The sequence below is a fragment of the Hemicordylus capensis genome, chromosome 3, assembly GCF_027244095.1.
Source record: "Hemicordylus capensis ecotype Gifberg chromosome 3, rHemCap1.1.pri, whole genome shotgun sequence".
Lineage (NCBI taxonomy): Eukaryota > Metazoa > Chordata > Lepidosauria > Squamata > Cordylidae > Hemicordylus > Hemicordylus capensis.
In genome coordinates, this window is record NC_069659.1 from 68,228,449 (window position 1) to 68,246,898 (window position 18,450).

The 18,450-nt window shown below is 42.1% G+C and overlaps 1 protein-coding gene across 2 annotated transcripts in view; it reads left to right on the forward strand.

The window, feature by feature from the left end:
- Positions 1-18,205, forward strand: part of VGLL3 (vestigial like family member 3) — a 40,912-nt gene extending 22,707 nt beyond the window's left edge. For both annotated transcript variants that reach the window (XM_053312952.1, XM_053312953.1), the window contains exon 4: positions 16,328-18,205. In XM_053312952.1, the coding sequence (XP_053168927.1) occupies positions 16,328-16,371 (44 nt within the window). In that variant the 3' untranslated portion in view covers positions 16,372-18,205. The remainder of the gene's footprint in view (positions 1-16,327) is intronic.
- The last annotated feature ends 245 nt before the right edge of the window (positions 18,206-18,450 follow it).

Genomic DNA, 18,450 nt, shown 5'->3' on the forward strand with positions numbered 1-18,450 from the left:
TCTTGTTGTGGAGGCAGGGGAAAATGTGTGATGGAAAGGTTGCTATTCAGTTGGATTGCTAAGACAAAAGGGTACTATGATGCCAAATCTAATTGGTCTTGCCTTGATTGCATTTTAGGAAATGGTTACTCAGTTTCTCAGGGCTTCTCTTTTGTTTATGACCCTATTGATTCCATATGGATATTAAGCTTCATTATAAATTCAGAAACCCAGGATGCATTGCTTCTCTAGGCTCTTTGCAGTTTGTGTGATTCTGCTGTTTTGGTTCAAATGGAAGCTTGCTTTCCTTCCAGGGAAATGCACATGCTTATTTCTGCAATAGTCTTGCTTAGGGTCAAAGATAAATTCCAAGGTTGAAGAAAAGTTGTCTGGTAACAAGAACACAGAAAAGCTATTCAGGACCTGGTTCATAGGCTATGAAACTTAAGGGAGTTCTGACAAGATACCAAACTTTGCCTATAACACGTAGCTATTGTTTGCCTTCATTTATTAATATAGAATTAATAGCCTAGAGAGATTAGCAAGCATACCTAAAAAATAAAGTTGTCCTCCTATAATCAAAAGAAGCTGTTTCAGTTTCTAGCCTACCATTTGGCCATCAAGGAGGATAATGAATGCCCTTTCCATACAAATCTAGTGTTATTGTTTGCAGATTTAGTGGAGTTTATGGGAGAACAAGATGGTAGACTGCTGTCATTGAGTGCTTGTCATATAACTCCTTTTGTATCTAAAATCTCTTTATTTTCTTGACATGTACTTTTGCCAGAACTGCATACTGCAGACAGTCTGATACATCTCAGACCCTTTCTGTGTAATGATGCCATTAAAACAGTATTAGATGATTCTCCATTTCCTTAGACTGTTGCTTGGATTTCAGTTTTAGGGGAATGGAGCAGGGCAGTTTATTCTTCTAGGTGAAGATATCATCGTAGGGGAAGAAAATGACACACACACACACACTTGGATTCATGTTTAGTAACAATAACTCAAAAACAAAAATTGACTATAATAAAAACTCATGTCAAGAGCCAAATACACTGGAGATTATTTTTGTATGTGTGTTTTTCTCTGACTGTCTGTCTGACTTTTCTGTACTAGCTGTTGCATCCCAGCAGACTTCATTCTCATATTCTACTTTATGCTGTGATAGAGTCAAACAGTACTACTTGCTGCCTCAGGAAATTAAGAAAAATAGCATAACTGCATCCTTAAAAGGTCTGGGCAATTTTATGGCCATTAATAATGTTTGCAGCTGTACAGATGACACAAGAGTAATTAAATTTCAAGTTCCAGGTTGTAAAGTGATCATTTGCCAGGACTGGGAGCAATTGTTTTTCCCTTCATGGGGTCTGCCTTTTGGCAAGGCATATTTACGAGGAGATTTTAGTTATCTGTGAAGTTTGTCATCATTGTGATAGACCAAAAAGCTCATCTAATATGATAGCAATTCCAGTATTTCTAGTCAGAGTCTAGACATTGACATTGTCTAGACCAAAAAGAGAACAGGAATCTTGTTCAAAAAGAATATTTATTGTAAAGGAATTAGTCAAATCACTGAGAATGCTTCAATTAGTTCCTGCTTAATTATACGTAGTAAGAAGATGACATCTAGTTTTACTGTGGAGCTTTTTTCTTACTTTAAGAATAAACCATTGACCCAGTGAAATTAGCTGCACCTATATGCACCTACTTATAAATGAAGATGGCTGATGCTGCCGCAGTTGGCAGAATCACAATGTTTTGCTTTTGGAGGGACTTATTGCCCTCACAAGTGTCGTCATCAGCCCTGTCAACACTGATAATGTCAAACTTTTTTCTTTGTATTCTGTTTGTTATTTGTTTCTGTGTATTCATACCTATGGGACCTGCACAGAACTTTGGAAGTTTCTAGAGCTTAGCGTCTATTGAGCAATAGTGCATGCCCAAGTAAGTATGGTCTCCACCATCTCACTCAGTAGTTCTGTTCTGCAGCAGAAACATAGAGAATATTTTTTCTCTGGTTGGTAAACCTGTGTGACCAAGAACACTTCAATTTTGTTTCCTTTTTTTAGCCTACTTTCCAGTAGGCATATGAGACCACCCAGCATTCCGTGTGTGCCCGTCCGTGTGTCCATGTGTGTGTCTCTCCCCCACCCCATCAACCTCACAATCCCTGGACCCCAATATGTACCAAATTGAGTACAGTGGTAGAGACACATAAGGACACTTCAGCAGTGTAGTTTGTGGTTATGTGATCCACCCCAATTCAAGATAGCAGATGCACAAACATTTGAGATTTTTAACTTGTTAAACTTTTGAGGTGAACTAAGTTGTGAACCGCCTGGTTTAAACCAAATTTGCTACACCTGTAGGAACACATAGGGATGCCTCAATGGTGTAGTTTGCAGTGATTTTATCCACCCCAATTCAAGATGGCAGATGCATGCAGGTGCAAGTGGGCTAACTTTTGAACTGCCTAACTGATTTGGACCAAATTTAGTCCAGTTGTAGGGATAGAAAAAGGAAAGTAGCCATTTTAGTTCTTACTAGAACAACTTGTTGTTCTTTACTTTTTTCTTTATTTTCAACCACTTCTTCTGTATTTGTGTTGTATTTCAACTGTGCAACCATGCTCCCTACCATTTCCCTGGCTTGGAGGCTTATTCTGAAAATGTCCTTCAAAAAGTGCTAAACCTACCTTTTCTTCCTTGGAAAGGAACTGGAAACTTCATTTGCAAAGAAACTTCCTTTCCAAGGTATAAAAGAGAGCAAACATGCCTGTCTTTAGAGTGGACAGTAGAGAGGAAAGTCTACTTCCAAAATATCCGGAAATAGGTAAGATGCAATAGATTGTCTAGACATCCTACTTGTCCCTGGCTACAGGCAACTGATAATTTCCCCCACATTTCAAATGCTAAAGCCAAACCTGTTTGCACAGTTTTGGTCCCATCCACTACTCTGTGCAGGTCTTAGAGCACTTGGCAACACTCCTGTGGTGTCATTAGGAGTTGTGGTTATAGAAGCACCTTAGCCTGCACTGGCATCATTCCTGCACTGGCATCACTGGACTTAACTTTGGCCTTGGACCTGATTCTCCAACTGTCAGATGTAACAACAACCTTTGTGGAACTGAAGGCTTCATTTAAGGTCACAAAGAAGCACAACTTCCCAGACTTCCTCAGTCCCCTAGCAAAAGCAGAAACCAAAATCTTCACTGCTTGATCTCCAGAAATCTGTAGGTTACTTGCTTGATCTCCAGCAATCTGTGGGTTACTGTTGTCACTACTATAAACTGCTACTCCCATTCTTGGTCATGCCCCCCTCCCCTGCATAAAACCCATTGGATGAAGCACTCTCCCTCCCTCCCACTGCCACATTAGGACTATGATTAGGACTAGCCTCCTAACAACCATATGGCATCATTGCTATATGAACCATCACCTAATTACAACCTTCCTGCTTTGGCCTCCTCAGCAATGTCAAGCCACATCATATCACCCATTTTAGTACTAACCTCACTACTGGACACTACACAGGCTACAGGCTGGAGTCCTGTATCCATTTTTCCTGTTCACCTATTCTGTACTACTGGCTACTCTCACTCTTTATGATAACCCAAGACCAATCTCCCAGTTCAGCATCACTCCCCTCTCTAGAAGTCAGATGCTGCTGCTGCTGCTGCTCCTCCTCCTCCAAAGCCAATCTCACTCTGACTCAATTTGGTATCACTGTCCTTGACATCTGATACTGCTTCAGACTTCTCACTACCAGAGCTAGTCAGAGATACTGTTGATGAAACTGCCTCAAGGGTGTTTGGTCGGCACCCCCAGTTCGAGCAAATGTGGGGAATTTAGCTCAAAAGGGGAGACAGTTCCAGTCAGCCTTAATTTGTGCAAGTGTATGAACTCAAGAAATGAGCTTGAAAGAGAGGTTTTAATTAACGAAAAGGAGTTTACTGGAAAAAATATAATTTCCTAGGTGGTCCTAACATAAAAGCAATGTAAGGCACATTTAGGTTAAAGTTCCAAATAAAGTGTAAATTCCCAGGCGGACTAGAGAGGTATTTTAAGACAGAGGGTCAGGATTTCAGAAATAAGAGAAAGGGATAGGTTCAGCCCTGAAGAAGCTGAGCAAGAGGCTATATCACCTGTCCTGAAGAGGGGTACACCCAGGCGGTCTGCTGGAGTTTCTCTTGCAATCTGTTGGGGTCCTGAGTGAGAGGCACTGAGATGTTTCACAGTGGGAGATCCAGGGGTAATAATAATGAAGAAGCACTCTGTATCATGGAGTTAGGGATACTTATATCCCAAAACGTGCCTTGAGGACACTTTTCTTTTGTCATACTTTGCTGAATAGGATAGCCCATACAGGCTTCTTTGGAATGCATTGTTTCTGATCCACCTTCCTGAGTAGGAAGGTGTGTGAATCACCTATTGTATTCAAGGCTGATTGTGAAAACAGTTGGAGTGTGCAGGTGCATCCAGAGCATCCTGTTCTGGAAAGGGCTTCCCAATAGTTCTATCAAGAGTTTCAGTGGGCACCTCTTCAAAGTTACATCACTGACTCATCCCTATTGTAATGGTCTGCTGTCTTATCTGCCTTCACTTCCTGGCCGGAATGTTTAGTTTACCACAGGTGTTATCTCTCTTGCAAGAGGAAGAGGGGAGTTTAGATTTCATTCCAAGTCTGAAATGATCTTGAATGCCAGACACTAGCAGTAGCTAGTTCTGGAGTCTGCTTAGCCAGGGGCTCCTCACAAAAAGAGGGAGTGTGGATCTAATCCCCTTTCCAATTTGTGGGCCTTGGAGCCAAATCTAGGGGCTACCAGTAAGCCAACTAAGCAACTTGTCCCCATGTATAACATAGACTAGGAGCTCACATTGGGGTGCAGCTCCTGAGCATAGCAAAAGTGCAATCTCCAAGCCTGGAGATGCAGTTGCAACCAGGGAGGCTTCACCTGTGGGGGACATCTACCTGTACATGGAATAGATTACATGCATTATGTGTTCAACACCTCCATCCTTCCTTAGGACCTCTTCTGTCAACTGGTTGAAACAGATATATGTGTTCCAGTGATGCACTTATGGTTCCAGCACTACTGTCACCAAAAACATCTTAGATGTCATTTGTCTCACCTACATCCTGATGCCTTGAATATGTACCAACTCCTTATGAAGCTCTTTCCTTTTCTGATACCCTGTTTGAAACTCATGGTTGTTGAAGTAGCTGAATCTCACAACAGGCAAACTTCACTCTTCCCAAAGGATCAAGAATGCTGCAAGTTGGACTCTATGGAGGAAAAACTCTACTCCATAACTACTCCATACCTCTACTCCATACAGCAAATTGTTAATTACCAAACCTTTATATCACAATACCAATACTATGGGAAACATTAATGTAGTTTTATCACCTTCCCCAAGAGAGATGGCAATTCTCCTTTTCTTTCAAAATGTGCTTCCATCTTGCCACGCAACAAATCCATAGCTTATGCCACATGGTTAGCTATTGCTGAATTAAGACGTAACAGAAAAACAAGATCCCTTCACCTCCGGTTTCCTAACCTGCACATTCGAATTCAGGAAAATGGAGTTTGTGCAGGAAAGGGACTCTTGGTTTCCCTCCCCAAACTCTAATCTAAACCTTCAGTTCAGAGTGGAGTTTGTGCACTGCAAACTCCATTTCTGTGGTGCCAGCATTACATCTGAATGCTGGCACCACAGTTGTGGCCCCATGGAACCGGAGCTAAGAGGAAGCTCCTCCTTCACTCTGGCCCAATTGGCTGGGCAGGCTGTCCTTCTGTTAAGAAGGAAACCCACACAGCCAGCTCCCCCGACTCTCTGCAGTCTCACTGACTGCAGAAAGGCAGCTCTTCCCAATGCCCGGATGTGAATGGGAGAGCAGGGGTAGGGAGCTTGGAAGCATGGGTCTGGTGGACCTTAAGTTTCACGTTATTTCTGAATGGGGCCTTTGTCTCAAAGCCATTGTGGTTCAATAGCTCTCTACCACCAGGCATAGCTCCATTCTAGGGGCTTGGCTCAGGAAGCTTGGCTGAACATCAAAGATCTTCTGTTTGATGGGGATGCCATCTTTTCTCTATGCATTGGTGACAGGATGCTCTATGCCCAAAAAAACACCCACCCCCCCACCCCAGTTTATGGCCTGATTGAGCATTCCACTAAAACCTTCCAATCAAAAAAGCCATTCACTCACTCACTCATCACATCATGATCTTTCCCTACATGATGACTGGCTATTGGTTGTTTCATCTCACAAACCACTTCTATGTAAACTCTATATCTCCTCACATAGCTGGATTGCACCGTACATCTGAAAAAAAAATATTATCTTCATCCATCAAATGTATCCCGTTCATAGGAACAGTTCGCACTCCCATCACCTGCTGCCATTTAGGTCCCTACTCTTCTTCCCACATATTGAGCATTTCTTGAGAGGCTTGTCTCCCAGTCCACATGGGAGTTGCCCCTTCTTCTAGCCCATGTCTAAACCATTTGAACCATTCGCTTTTTGCAACCTCTGCTTTCTTTCATTTAACATCGCCTTTCTCCTCGCTATCACTTTGTTGAACTCAGAACACTACAGTCCGGCCTTCAGTATAGTGTAATCAGAGCAGTACAGTGTAGATGAACTCAGAGCAGTACAGTCTGGCCTTTCCCTTCAGTATTTTATCAAGATAAAGTTGTCCTCTGATCGAATATCTTCTTTGTGCCTAAGGTGCTCTTCACCTTCTATTTGACATAGACATCTGCCTCTCTGTATTCTCTCTCTGTTTTTCTCTTTTTCTTTTCTCAACCTTAGATGAGCATTGCACGCATTTGATCAGTCTTAGATCTGAAGGATGACTTCCTTTCAACAGACTCTGTTCTTCCTCTGCTATTCCGGCCCTGGCGAGGTGCTCAGAGTCTCCTCACAGTAAATCTCATCCATGATCCGGGTCTCATTCTTGCTCACTTAATGTCTGGAACTGACAGATTGGGGTATGATCTACAAAGGCTATAGCAGCTTCAGTGTTCTTTGGCAGGGACATCCTGGTCCAGAAACTCTGCCAATGGGCCCAGCCTTCCACATTTTGTTAGGCACTACACCCTGGACATGTATTTCCATTATGATGTTTCCTTCAGCTGGGCTGTCCTTTATTCCTTGTTTACCTGGTGATGATAAACCATACTTTGAGGTAAGAAAGCTTAGTTATATCACATACGTGTGAAAGCAAAGAGACCACAAAGAAGAACAGGTTGCTTACTTGTCCTCTGTAGTGTTCCTTTCATTACTTCCTTCTTGGTTATGGTCTATTTGAACTCCATTCTCATGCTCCCATATCAAGTTGCTTATTAATACAGAAACTAGCATTCAAAAAGGGCTAGTGCATGCGAAGTCAAGAGAAAGAAGCCAGGAAATATAGTAGTCCCTCACCAGATTTTGGCTACTAGAATGAACTGATTGCACAATTGCAGAGAAAGTTTTAATAGCAAAGGGCTATAAATGTAGTACTTTTAAAATTCTGGGAGAAACCCCCCCCCCTGCATTTTGTATTCAGAAAGTTCACATTGTGACTTAATCCCCTTGGCGAAGTCTTCTGAAAAGAGGCAGGATTAAGGCTGCAGGAAACAATTAATTTTTTATAATATTTATCATCACACATTTCTTGTGATGAAGTAAAAATTGGAAAGCAGCTAGTTACTGGCCCCAGCCACTGTTGAAATCTGAGTAAGATTCCACTGAGATTAAATGGAATGGCACTTGCTTAAGAGAGCAAAATGATTTGTCCTGAACTTTATAGCAGTTCAGCTACATCTGCACTCTATACACTGACATTGTTTGGGCTAACAAAACTGGAAAATGTCATGCCTTTCTCTGAACCAGATAAAAGGATGGTAATTGTGGTAATGCCTGGCATGTGGGAGTATGGTTGGGCTCATGACTGCACATGCTTGCTAATGCATCTAGGAGACAATATATGTATAGATATGAAAATATAGAGCTACACATGGTTTGTCTGGTTTCTGTTACCTTCTTTCCAGAAGTGATGAAACTGCATGTACTGCAGAATAACTCTGGGCCATAAGCATTTTCCTAAGCACACTGGTGAATGTGCACAATACCAAGGTCTATTTTATTCTCCACAGAATGTGTGATATAACCATGACTACTAACACCTGAACTGGTCCTTAAATGTAATATTGTAGAACTAGAAAGAGAGGCCCAGTTCATACATAACATGAAACCGGAGGTTGGCAAACCCATGGTTTCAGTTTGGAACTGTAAATTGGGCCAGAGATGTTTGCCAAACTGCGGCCCACCAACCTCCAGTTCCCGGAGAGGGGGGCCCACAGCCAGACTGTGAGCAAAGTGTTGGCACATTAGCGGAGTGGCCGCAATGGCCATGATCTTGAAAGGGATGTGCCGAGCACGATTGGACATTTCCAGAGCACATTGCCCACCCTTGGCAGGGAAAGAGCTTTTAAATCCCTTTAAATGCCCTGCCCTGCCATGCCATGGCAGGGCTTCTTCTGGCAGCAATGGCACCAGCAGCCCACAAAGAGCCCTGCACCCTGATAGTCCTGCAAAAAAACTAATTCGGGGTGGGTTATTCCTACCCACAGCTTTCCTCCACACAGGACCCTGGCTCAATACAGAGCCCCAATGGCCTGTCACTCTCGTTAGAGAGTGGTCCGTTGGAGAAGGGATTGTTTTGCCATCAGGCATCAGTCGAATTTTTGGTCTGCAGTTTTCTTCTCTTCCCTCCCCTTTTGATGGTTCTTCTCATGAGTTGTAATGGGTCAGACGAATGTGCCTTCAAAGCAGTCGTGCACTCTCCTAAGACAGGAGCACTACTGAGCCTGGTGACTGGCCTTGCTCATCAGTAAGCCTATGGAGTGTGAACCCCCCCCAAAGGGGGAGTGGCTGGGCCCACTTTCCCCAAACTTTTAGTGAAAAAAATTAGAGCCCTTAACGGTTTGGGTGCGGGATACCTGAGGGACCGCCTGCCCCCAAGAATTGCTGCCTGCTTGACAGGACCATCTGAGGGGGCTCTGCTCTAGGTGCCGACAATGAGGGAGACTCGGTTGTCGTGCACGTGGGGCAGGACCTTCTCTGTTGCTGCCCCCAGACTTTGGAATGCTCTCTCAGTGGCCATTCGCTCCTCAGATTCCATCACAGTTTTTAGAAAGCTTGTTAAATCTTGGCTTTTTATCTGGGCCTTTACATGATTGTTTCTATTGCTGCTTCTGTGTGTTTTATCCGTATATAGTTTTTGTTTGTATTTTATATATTTTAAATCAGACTATTCATATTTTTAGTTTAATATTTTTAATTGTTTATTTTTATTGTATTTTTTAAAAAAAACTTTTGTAAACTGCCTTGGGATTTTTTTTAATGAAAGGCAGTATATGAATTTAACAATAAATAAATAAAATAAATAAACTTGGCTGCTCCAGAATCCCTGCTTGGGGCTATCTTTTAAACCCAGCCAGGAACATCCCTCCAAACCATTTGCTCTCCTCCCAGTGATGGGGGTCCCCTGCTCATGTTGGCTCTCCCTCCCATGAGAGGGGCCATTCACTGGTGCTATCTGTCCCAGGTCTCCCTCAAGACTGCATGCTCACGGGTTGAGCTTCCTTCCGCTTTCAGGGGGCACCCAACTCTCAATGGCAAAAGAGCACTGCACACACACACACCACCCATTTGTGAGAGCTTGCTTGCATACATGCATGACACTGGGATCTGTGATGGACCTTTAAATCCATCCATTGTGCTGTAAGATCCCAGAGCATGGATTCATGTGAGAGGGGAGCCCTGGTTTCTAGTGGCCCCAGACCAGCGGAGTCATCATTACAGGGTGTGGGAAAAGGTGCACATGTCCACATTGATGGAGAGGCTGACAGGGTGCACTGTTTGACAGCTATTTGGCGGCAGTCACCAAGACTCGGAAAGCAGTCGCCAAGTTACCTGTCCCAACAGCTTTTCTCCATAGAGCATTCTGGCTCGATTTGGAGCCCCAGTGACTGATACCCTTGTGATAGAGTGGTCCATAGGATAATGGATGGCACGTCCGAGAATACCCCCTAGTAAATTTGATATTAGTGCTCCCAGATGGCCCTACTAATGAATAAACCTAGGAAGTAAAAAATCCCCCACCCCAGGGAAGATCTGGGCCCCACTTCCTCAACCTTTCTGTATTAAAAAAATTGAACTTAGCTGCTCAAGAATCCCTGGTTGGGGCTGCCTTTTAAACCCAACCCAAGGCACCCCAACTTCCAAATGTTCCCCTCTCACTGTGATGGGGTGCCCTGCTTATCTTGCCACCTGGAGTATTTGTGCTTGTGAGCATACATTATTGTTACTTCCTCCCCAGGGAGAAAAGCGCTTTGTGCCTGTCCTGTCCCTCCTGCTTACAATGTGGGGAAAGCAGGGGACAGAGAGGTAAGAGGGAATGCTCCCGAGTGACTGTGCAGCTTAACAGGCTGACAAGTCCGGGGTGGTGCGTGGTGGTGTCCCTGTTGCCAGGCAACTGCATAGCTGCAGAGGTGACACGAGGGGCAGGACTGGTTCTCTGAAAGGTGGCCAGTGAGAAGATCTGCTAGCATAGAGCTGCCATGTCCCTGGATGAGTCTGTGCTAGGGATGTGCACAAACAGGCCTGGAGGGCTGGAATTTGGGCCAGTTCAGTGGGGTGAGTGTGTTATCTTTTAAGGAATAGGGAGGGTGCTCATCCCCACCCCACCCCACGTTTCCCCCATTGGCGCAATCTCCAAAAATGCTGGTGCAGGGCGGCAGTGAATCTCCTTCGCCACAAATCAGCATTGGACTGGAAGTGGAATGTACACGTTACGCATGCACTTGCGCACATGCACTGGCCACTTCTGATCTGACACTGACTCGCGCAGCAAGGAGCTATGCTGCCACCCCGCACTAGCAGTTTTGGCGACAGCGCCAATGTGGAAAATGTGGAGGGGAGCAGTGAGCATCCTTCCTGCTCCTTAAAGGTAATCCTCCTGCTGCTGAACTGGCCAAGTGCTGGTTCATGCACATCCCTAGTCTGCCTCTATGATTGAAGTTTGAAAATTTGTTTTGAAATGTTTTGAAAGTTTGAAAATTGGTGCAAAACCATTTATGGTGGTGTCCAGAGTAGGACGTAACGCTTTGGCGGCCAAACTGGAGGTCTCTTTGTACAAACCAAAAGTTCAGTTTGGAGTTTGGTGAGGCAAATCAGAGGTTGTTCTTGCCGTGAAACCACGGTTTCACTCATTCAGATATACTGGAGTTCCAACCTCTGCTATGTTTAACTCCAGTACGGCAAACTGGAACAGTAAGGCAAACTGGTGTGAACCAGGCCAAAGACTTTTTTGTTTGCTCTTCTTGTTTCTTTCTTGTAGTAGCTGACATACCATGCAATTCTCCATCTGCCTTGGAATGGAGCACTTGCACAGATACACAGTACGGCAACATTGCATGATAGAGGGGGCCATTATTTCCAAAGCCCCTCCATCGGACAGCTCCATCTGCAATTTTGCAGTCTTGGGCAATAGCGCTCTTGCACATATGGCTCTATTTCAAGTCAGGCAGAACATTGCACAGTATGCCAGTGTATTTATAGGATCAGGTTTCTAATGCCAAATAAATATGCCGTGCTATCAATATTTTTTTAGATTTATAGAAGTTAAATTGGTTTATGTGAACTCAGTAAAGAACTACATTTATTAACATATATTTTTAAAGGCAAATATATTGAATCTAGCTTTTTAAAAACCCCTACATAAAAGCACTAGTAACTTTGAATGAAAATAGCACATCGTAGCTATAATTGTTTACAGCTGGTTATTATTACAGCAGGGATACCTGCTCCGTTTAAGATTAGAGAAGATGGATTTTCTTGGTTCTCAGGAAAGAGCAGAAATAAATCTATGACAGTTATAAGAGTTAGATGTCAAGCTGTACCAAGGGTTACTGAGGGTCCTAAGCAGGCCATGACAGGATATCTACAAGGATATAACTATGAGGAAGAAAAATTGGAGTTAATTAATAAGTAGGTGTCTAGATGTATGGCCCAAGAAGCAAGAAGACTAAGGTGGAACAGGGGTGCTGTTAGGCATGGACCTTGGGGCCCAGGTCTATTTGACCACTTTTATAAGGGGCCCCATGACTTTCCTGTTTATTTCGGGAATGGGTTGGCCTGGAGTTCTGAAATTTGGCACCATTGATACGTTGATTTTAAATAATAATAATATTATTATTATTTTTAAAAACTTCAAAAGCATCCTAAAAATGGCTTGTTTCATGGCAGAATATTATAAAAAATCCTAGAACTGGAGCCCCTGCCCCTGAACCATCATTCTACCTGCATGTGGAGGAATCTGTCCAGTGCCTTAATAATTTTTTTTTAAAAAAACAACAACAACCACATACTCCTTTTCATCCCCTTAATATTTCTGGAATGGCTTGGCCTAGAGTTCTGAACTTAGCTCAGTTGTAGGACAGGTTATCAGGACTCATTGTATTTGATTTTGAGGTGGATTAGTCAATCCCTTGATTTTTAATTATTTCTTTGAATTCTTTAAAAAAAAACTTCAAAAACCCCCCAATGTGGCTTGTTTCATGGCAGAAAATTACAAAAACTTCTGGGACTGAAGCCCGCCTCCACCTATGGACCATCCTTCCACCCTCCCTTTACCTTCATAAAAAGTGAAACATCCCCCCCTTGAACATAAGAACAGGCCCAAGGCCCATCTAATACAGCATCCTATTTTGCACAGTGGCCCACCAGATGCCACTGGAAGCCACAGGCAGGAGTTGAGGGCATGCCTTCCCTCCTGCTGTTACTCCCCTGCAACTGGTACTCAGAGGCATCCTGCCTTTGAGGCTAGAGGTGACCTATAGCCCTACGACTAGTAGCTGTTGCTAGACCTCTCCTCCATGAAGTTATCCAAACCCTTCTGAAAGCCATCCAGGTTGTTGGCTGTCACCACATCTTGTGGCAGAGAATTCCACAAGTTGATTATGCGTTGTGTGAAAAAGTACTTCCGTTTGTTGGTCCTAGATTTCCCAGCAATCAGTTTCATGGGATGACCCCTGGTTCTAGTGTTATGGGAGAGGGAGAAGAATTTTCCTCTATTCACTTTCTCCACACTATGTATGATTTTATAGACCTCTATCATGTCTCCCCACAGTTGTCTTTTTTCTAAACTAAAAAGCCCCAGGTATTGTAGCTTTGCCTCATAAGAAAGGTGCTCTAGGCCCCTGATCATCTTGGTTGCCCTCCTCTGCACCTTTTCCAGTTCTACAATGTCCTTTTTTAGATGTGGTGACCAGAACTGTACGCAGTACTCCAAGTGTGGTCGCACCATAGTTTTGTATAAGGGCATTATAATATTAGCAGTTGCAGCAAAATTTCTTTATATTACCATTAGGTTAAGGTCTCAATTAAGTGCTTAACTGTGGGAGCTGTTTTATGCTTTTTAAACTACTTTTTTATGAATGACTGTATTTTGTTTTATTGTGTTTTAGTATTGTTGTATTGGATATGTTTGTTATTTCTATTTCTGCTGGCCAATGTAATAAAATTGATGATGATATTAGCAGTTTTATTTTCAATCCCTTTTGTAATGATCCTTAGTATGGAATTGGGGAAAGAGTCGAACTTTCAACGAGCTGTCCACCACGACCCCAAGATCCCTCTCCTCGTCAGTCACTGACAGCTCAGATCCCAACATTGAACCGCATTTGCCACGTCGCCCACTCACTCAGTTTTGAGAGATCCTTTTAGAGCTCCTCACAATCCATTTTGGATTTCACTACCTGAAAGAGTTTGGGATCATCTGTAAATTTGGCCACCTCGCTGCTTTCCCCTGCTTCTAGATCATTTATGAATAAATGAAAAAGCACCGGACCCAGTACAGATCCATGAGGGACCCCACTTCTTACTTCCCTCCATTGTGAAAACTCTCCATTTATACCTACCCTCTGTTTCCTGTCTTTCAACCAGTTAGCAATCCACACATGTACTTTTCTCCTTATCCCATGACTGCTAAGTTTCCTCAGGAGTCTTTGGTGGTGCAAAGCGCCCTTGCCCAGCCCTTTACATTTTGCAAATGGCTAGGCTTAGAGTCCTGAAATTGGGCACACATATAGTCCAAAATGGCAGGACTTTGTGTATTTTTATTTCAAATAAATTGGTCAAGCCTGTGTTTTTTAATGAATTTTTCCCTACTGCAGTAAAGTTGCCAGAAAGAGTTATCTATACATAGAGTACTTCACATCTAGTGCAAATGGAACTAACTGTTACATCTGAATAAACAACTTTTTAAATTTGTTTTACAAAAGGCAGTATGGCCAAGCTTTTTGTGTGTGTGAGTCTGCATGAGAACTGTGAAGCAAGGCGCATGTGTTGTGGTGTTAACCCCCACCCGCCATGAATGCACTATATGTCCAAATTGGTTTTGTGTTTGACATGTAGAGCAAGGGACATGTATTGTGTCCCAATTAGTTTGTGAATGGTCAAGAAGCTGGGTGAATCCACTGGGGCTTGCATAATCCTCCCCCCCCCTTTTTGCAAATGCACTGTGGCTCAGATCTGTGGGTCTGTGGTGAATGCTTATGTTGCGGGGGAAGGGGAGGGAGCTGTAAGCTCATTATATCCGGGGTCCAAAATTACCAAGCTGCACCTCTGAGGTGGAAGGCTGCAAAAACAGGATCTAGAAGGATAATGGAACAAACCCAAAGGCAAGGGTGTTTACACAGCATTAGGCAAGGGAAGCAGCCACTATGACATGCTTTAGATATTCAGGCAAAGTGTTTTCTAATAGGAAGCTATGTAGGGGTCATTTTGTCTGAGCAGTTCTCATGCTTGACTTTGAAGATCAATTTAAATGTTACAGCCCTGTGCAGAGACCACCAAAAATCATTTATACATCATGGTGCTATGCAGGCAGGTGTAATGTGTCAGAGCACCTAACTGTGAGTATTGAATCAAATCAGTGCCTCGTATAGCCTTGGCACCAACAGAACTGGCATGCAGATTTTGCATGCCTTTAAGGTGGTGTGTGCAAGAGGAAAATCTTAGACCATGAAGCACCACCAAGGAGAAGCGATTCCCATGACTTAAAAAGAAAAGATTGCTGTGACATTTTAGACAGCACTGTGATTTGGGGAGAAGAAAAGAATTTTTTAAAGGGGGGGGTCCCAAATATTTTTTATTCAATCATAAATCCTCTTGCCTGATACATTTTGAGCCAAAGAGAGCTCTTCTTCAGGGGCAATTGTACAGTATATCTTTGTGGATTGTGTCCCATATTAGCAGGATTTCTCCCTGACTCAGGCAGAAGTCCCAGAAATATTTCTGGCAGAAAACAGCCAGCAAAAGGTAACTGCGATGAAACTTTATTTTTAATTGCTCTGTATGGTAAAATATGTCCTAATAATTGAAAGAAAGGTTTCAGTCACAGTACGAAGACATCTGAATGAACTAAACAGTCAGTAGATCAGGTTTGACCCTCAATATCATTACGTAGCTTTGATGATCTTAAAAATGTAAAAGTATATGTATACTAATATGGAATAATACAATCAAAGCATAATTACATCACTTAACAGTAAGTCATTGCAGGAGTTATCATTTCACCCCTTTAAGTGCAGGAACTTCACAATTTTGAATACAATAGAAATACTTTAGTTTGATATAGGATTGATTCTTAAGTATGACATGTTTCAATTTTCCCCTGGATAAAACCCTTCTATGATTATTGGATTATCTGTCTAATTGTTGAAAGGTGTGGGGGCTTAAAAATATTGGGTTGTATAACTTACCATATTTTTCATTGAGCTTCTGGTGTGTATTATGTTTATGATGCTTGCAATAATAAGTTTATGGGAGCTTATTAGTTGAATGTGTTTTGAGAGACATCTCGTGTGAGATGGATATACATTTCTTTTGTCCCTGTGTCTCCTCTGGTCAAACAACCTTTGCAGATTTTTGGAACAATATAAAAAACAGTAAAATCTTCATACCAGAGGCAAAAGTGGGATAAGCATACTTATCTCAAGCAGTGGTTCCTCTTTCAAACCATCTCTGAAAAAGATTATACATTTCTAGTCTTTATTTCCAGCATTACGCACAAGGATAACAGTCTACTTTTATTAAGAGGTATTGGAAGAGAATGTTAATTAGTATAATTTAAATCTAGGACTAACTGTTGAAATTAGAAAAAAATATAAAAGGAAGTCTGGGCTACATGCCAACACAGAATTGAATGCATATAAGCCCAGTGAAATAATATTTTAAGAATTTGTAAGTACATGCATATTAAACTTTCCCCCCTTTTTCTTAAAAATAGGCATACAACATCCGGACAAAAGCAAGGACACATCATGGTTCTGAAGTAGAAATGGATCTTACCAGTAACCAGTTAAGAGTCTTTCCCTTGTGAAAGGGATACTACATTAAAAAAAACAAAAAACTTTCTTCATCGTGGCAATGGACGTACTGCTAAGCAGATGATGAGCCAACCAGTCATGATTCAGCCTTTACCTCTGGAAGGCCATTTCTAATTCCTAAGGCATTTCTTTTTTAAAAAAACAACCCAAAATCTTTTCATTGTATATCATGTGTCATCTGAGCCTGCAGAATTTCTGAAACCTAATTTCTTTCCCACCTCCTTTAACAGTGTTTTGCTTGGTTGTGTGTATGGTCTATATTAATGCACAGCCTTGGTTGTCAGGAGAGACCTAGCCATGACTAGGAGTCATCTTTCAGGAATACATATTTGTAGCTCTTTGTGCATCTATTTTTGTAGAGATACAGAAAGTTTGCATACATGTCAATGGGCTATTTTAGAACAATGTATTTTTTTAAAATTTAAAGTTTAAAAAAATTAAAGTTCTGTTTAAAGAACTTGCTGTCAGAAAAGCACTGGCAAAAAAGTTTAAAGCATATTTTTAGATGTTTGTGCTTGTATGAGTTTTTATTGTCATTACCTGATGTATCTTGTCATGATGAAACAGTTCAATCTGCATATAGCAGTCCCACAAGATCTTGAATGTACTTTTTGCTTAAGCAATCATCCAAATGTTAAATATTTTCCATGGCCGTGCTCTATTACTGAACAATGATGCATCACTTGGCTGTTTCTGAAGGCAACTCTGAAACTACTCATGGGAAAATGGTATTGAAACAAGAAGGCATAGATGTTCCTTAAACTGTAATCCTAAGGACAGTTGGGTTGCCTGATCCTTTAAATTGACTTTAGTTGTAGTGGCCAATACCCTAACTTGCACTGTGCTGGTATCCAGACCCTTGCTGTTGTGCAAGGGTGAAGGGCAATTGTAGCTGATCTCTCCTTCCCTCTGAAGCCCACTGTGCCTCCCAAAAATATGTCTCTAAGGGCTCTCTGATGGCACAGTGTTAGTCTGGATGTTAGCATTGTTGCACCAGCGCAGTGCTTGTGTGGATGGCAATCCGTGTTTTGACACTGAAGAGGGATCCGGTGCTTTTCTGTTGAGGGTAAGCTGTCTGATTCTGCCCAACATTCCTACCAACCTCTGCCTGCTAAACATATATGCTGCATTCTAAATAGCTTGTTTTAGGTGTGCCTAAGAACTTGGGCAAGCCTGATGGAATTTTTCTCTTGAATGGAAGACTCCCATTCCATGTTACAAACTGCTTTGGAAGTTCTCTAGTCACATTGTACTTGGGATCCAGGCCATGATGGCAAACCATTTTACACTCCATACAGCTTGTATGATGGACCTGACACACCTACGGGGTTCGGCACAGGGAGGGCTAGTATACTTATGTAGGTGCAAGCATGTGAGCTACTGTACCTGTACCAGTTCTGAGCATAGCACCTCACGACAATGCAAAGGCCCTTAAGTCTTGTCCTGTGAACTGTGTTAGTACCTCATTGGAACAGAGCATTAATTTTCATTGACATCCCATAGGACTAATTTAAAAATAACTCTGATCAGAATTAGGCTGTTGATAACCTAACTGATATTCCTGGTTTTGGTTAATTTGGAAATATTGTTTTCATTTTTGCAATCAGAAATAAATCCAGTAGGAATAGATGCCTGAAGCATATTGTGTAGGTGTCAGTGGAAAAAAACCTTCAGTATTGACTTTTGCATGATTCCATCAGGCCTCCTTTCTGTGAAGCTGTATATATTAAAAATGGAGTAATTTTAATTACTGGAATAAAGCTTCTCATTTTCCATAATCAGTTCTCATCTTGCAGTCCATTGAGCACCTTCTCCACTTTGTCCAAATAGAATCAAATTAGGAAGTTATTAGGAAAAACAAATGTAAAGCTATTGGGTCCCTAATTCAACAAGGCATTTAGACCATGTGCTGAACATTTAAACCTAAGTTTGAAATTCTTCACCAAGCTTGATATCTAGTTGTATTCCCTTATATAGTTATATATGCTACTGAATTGTCCCTCTTGATTCGAAACATGCTGGT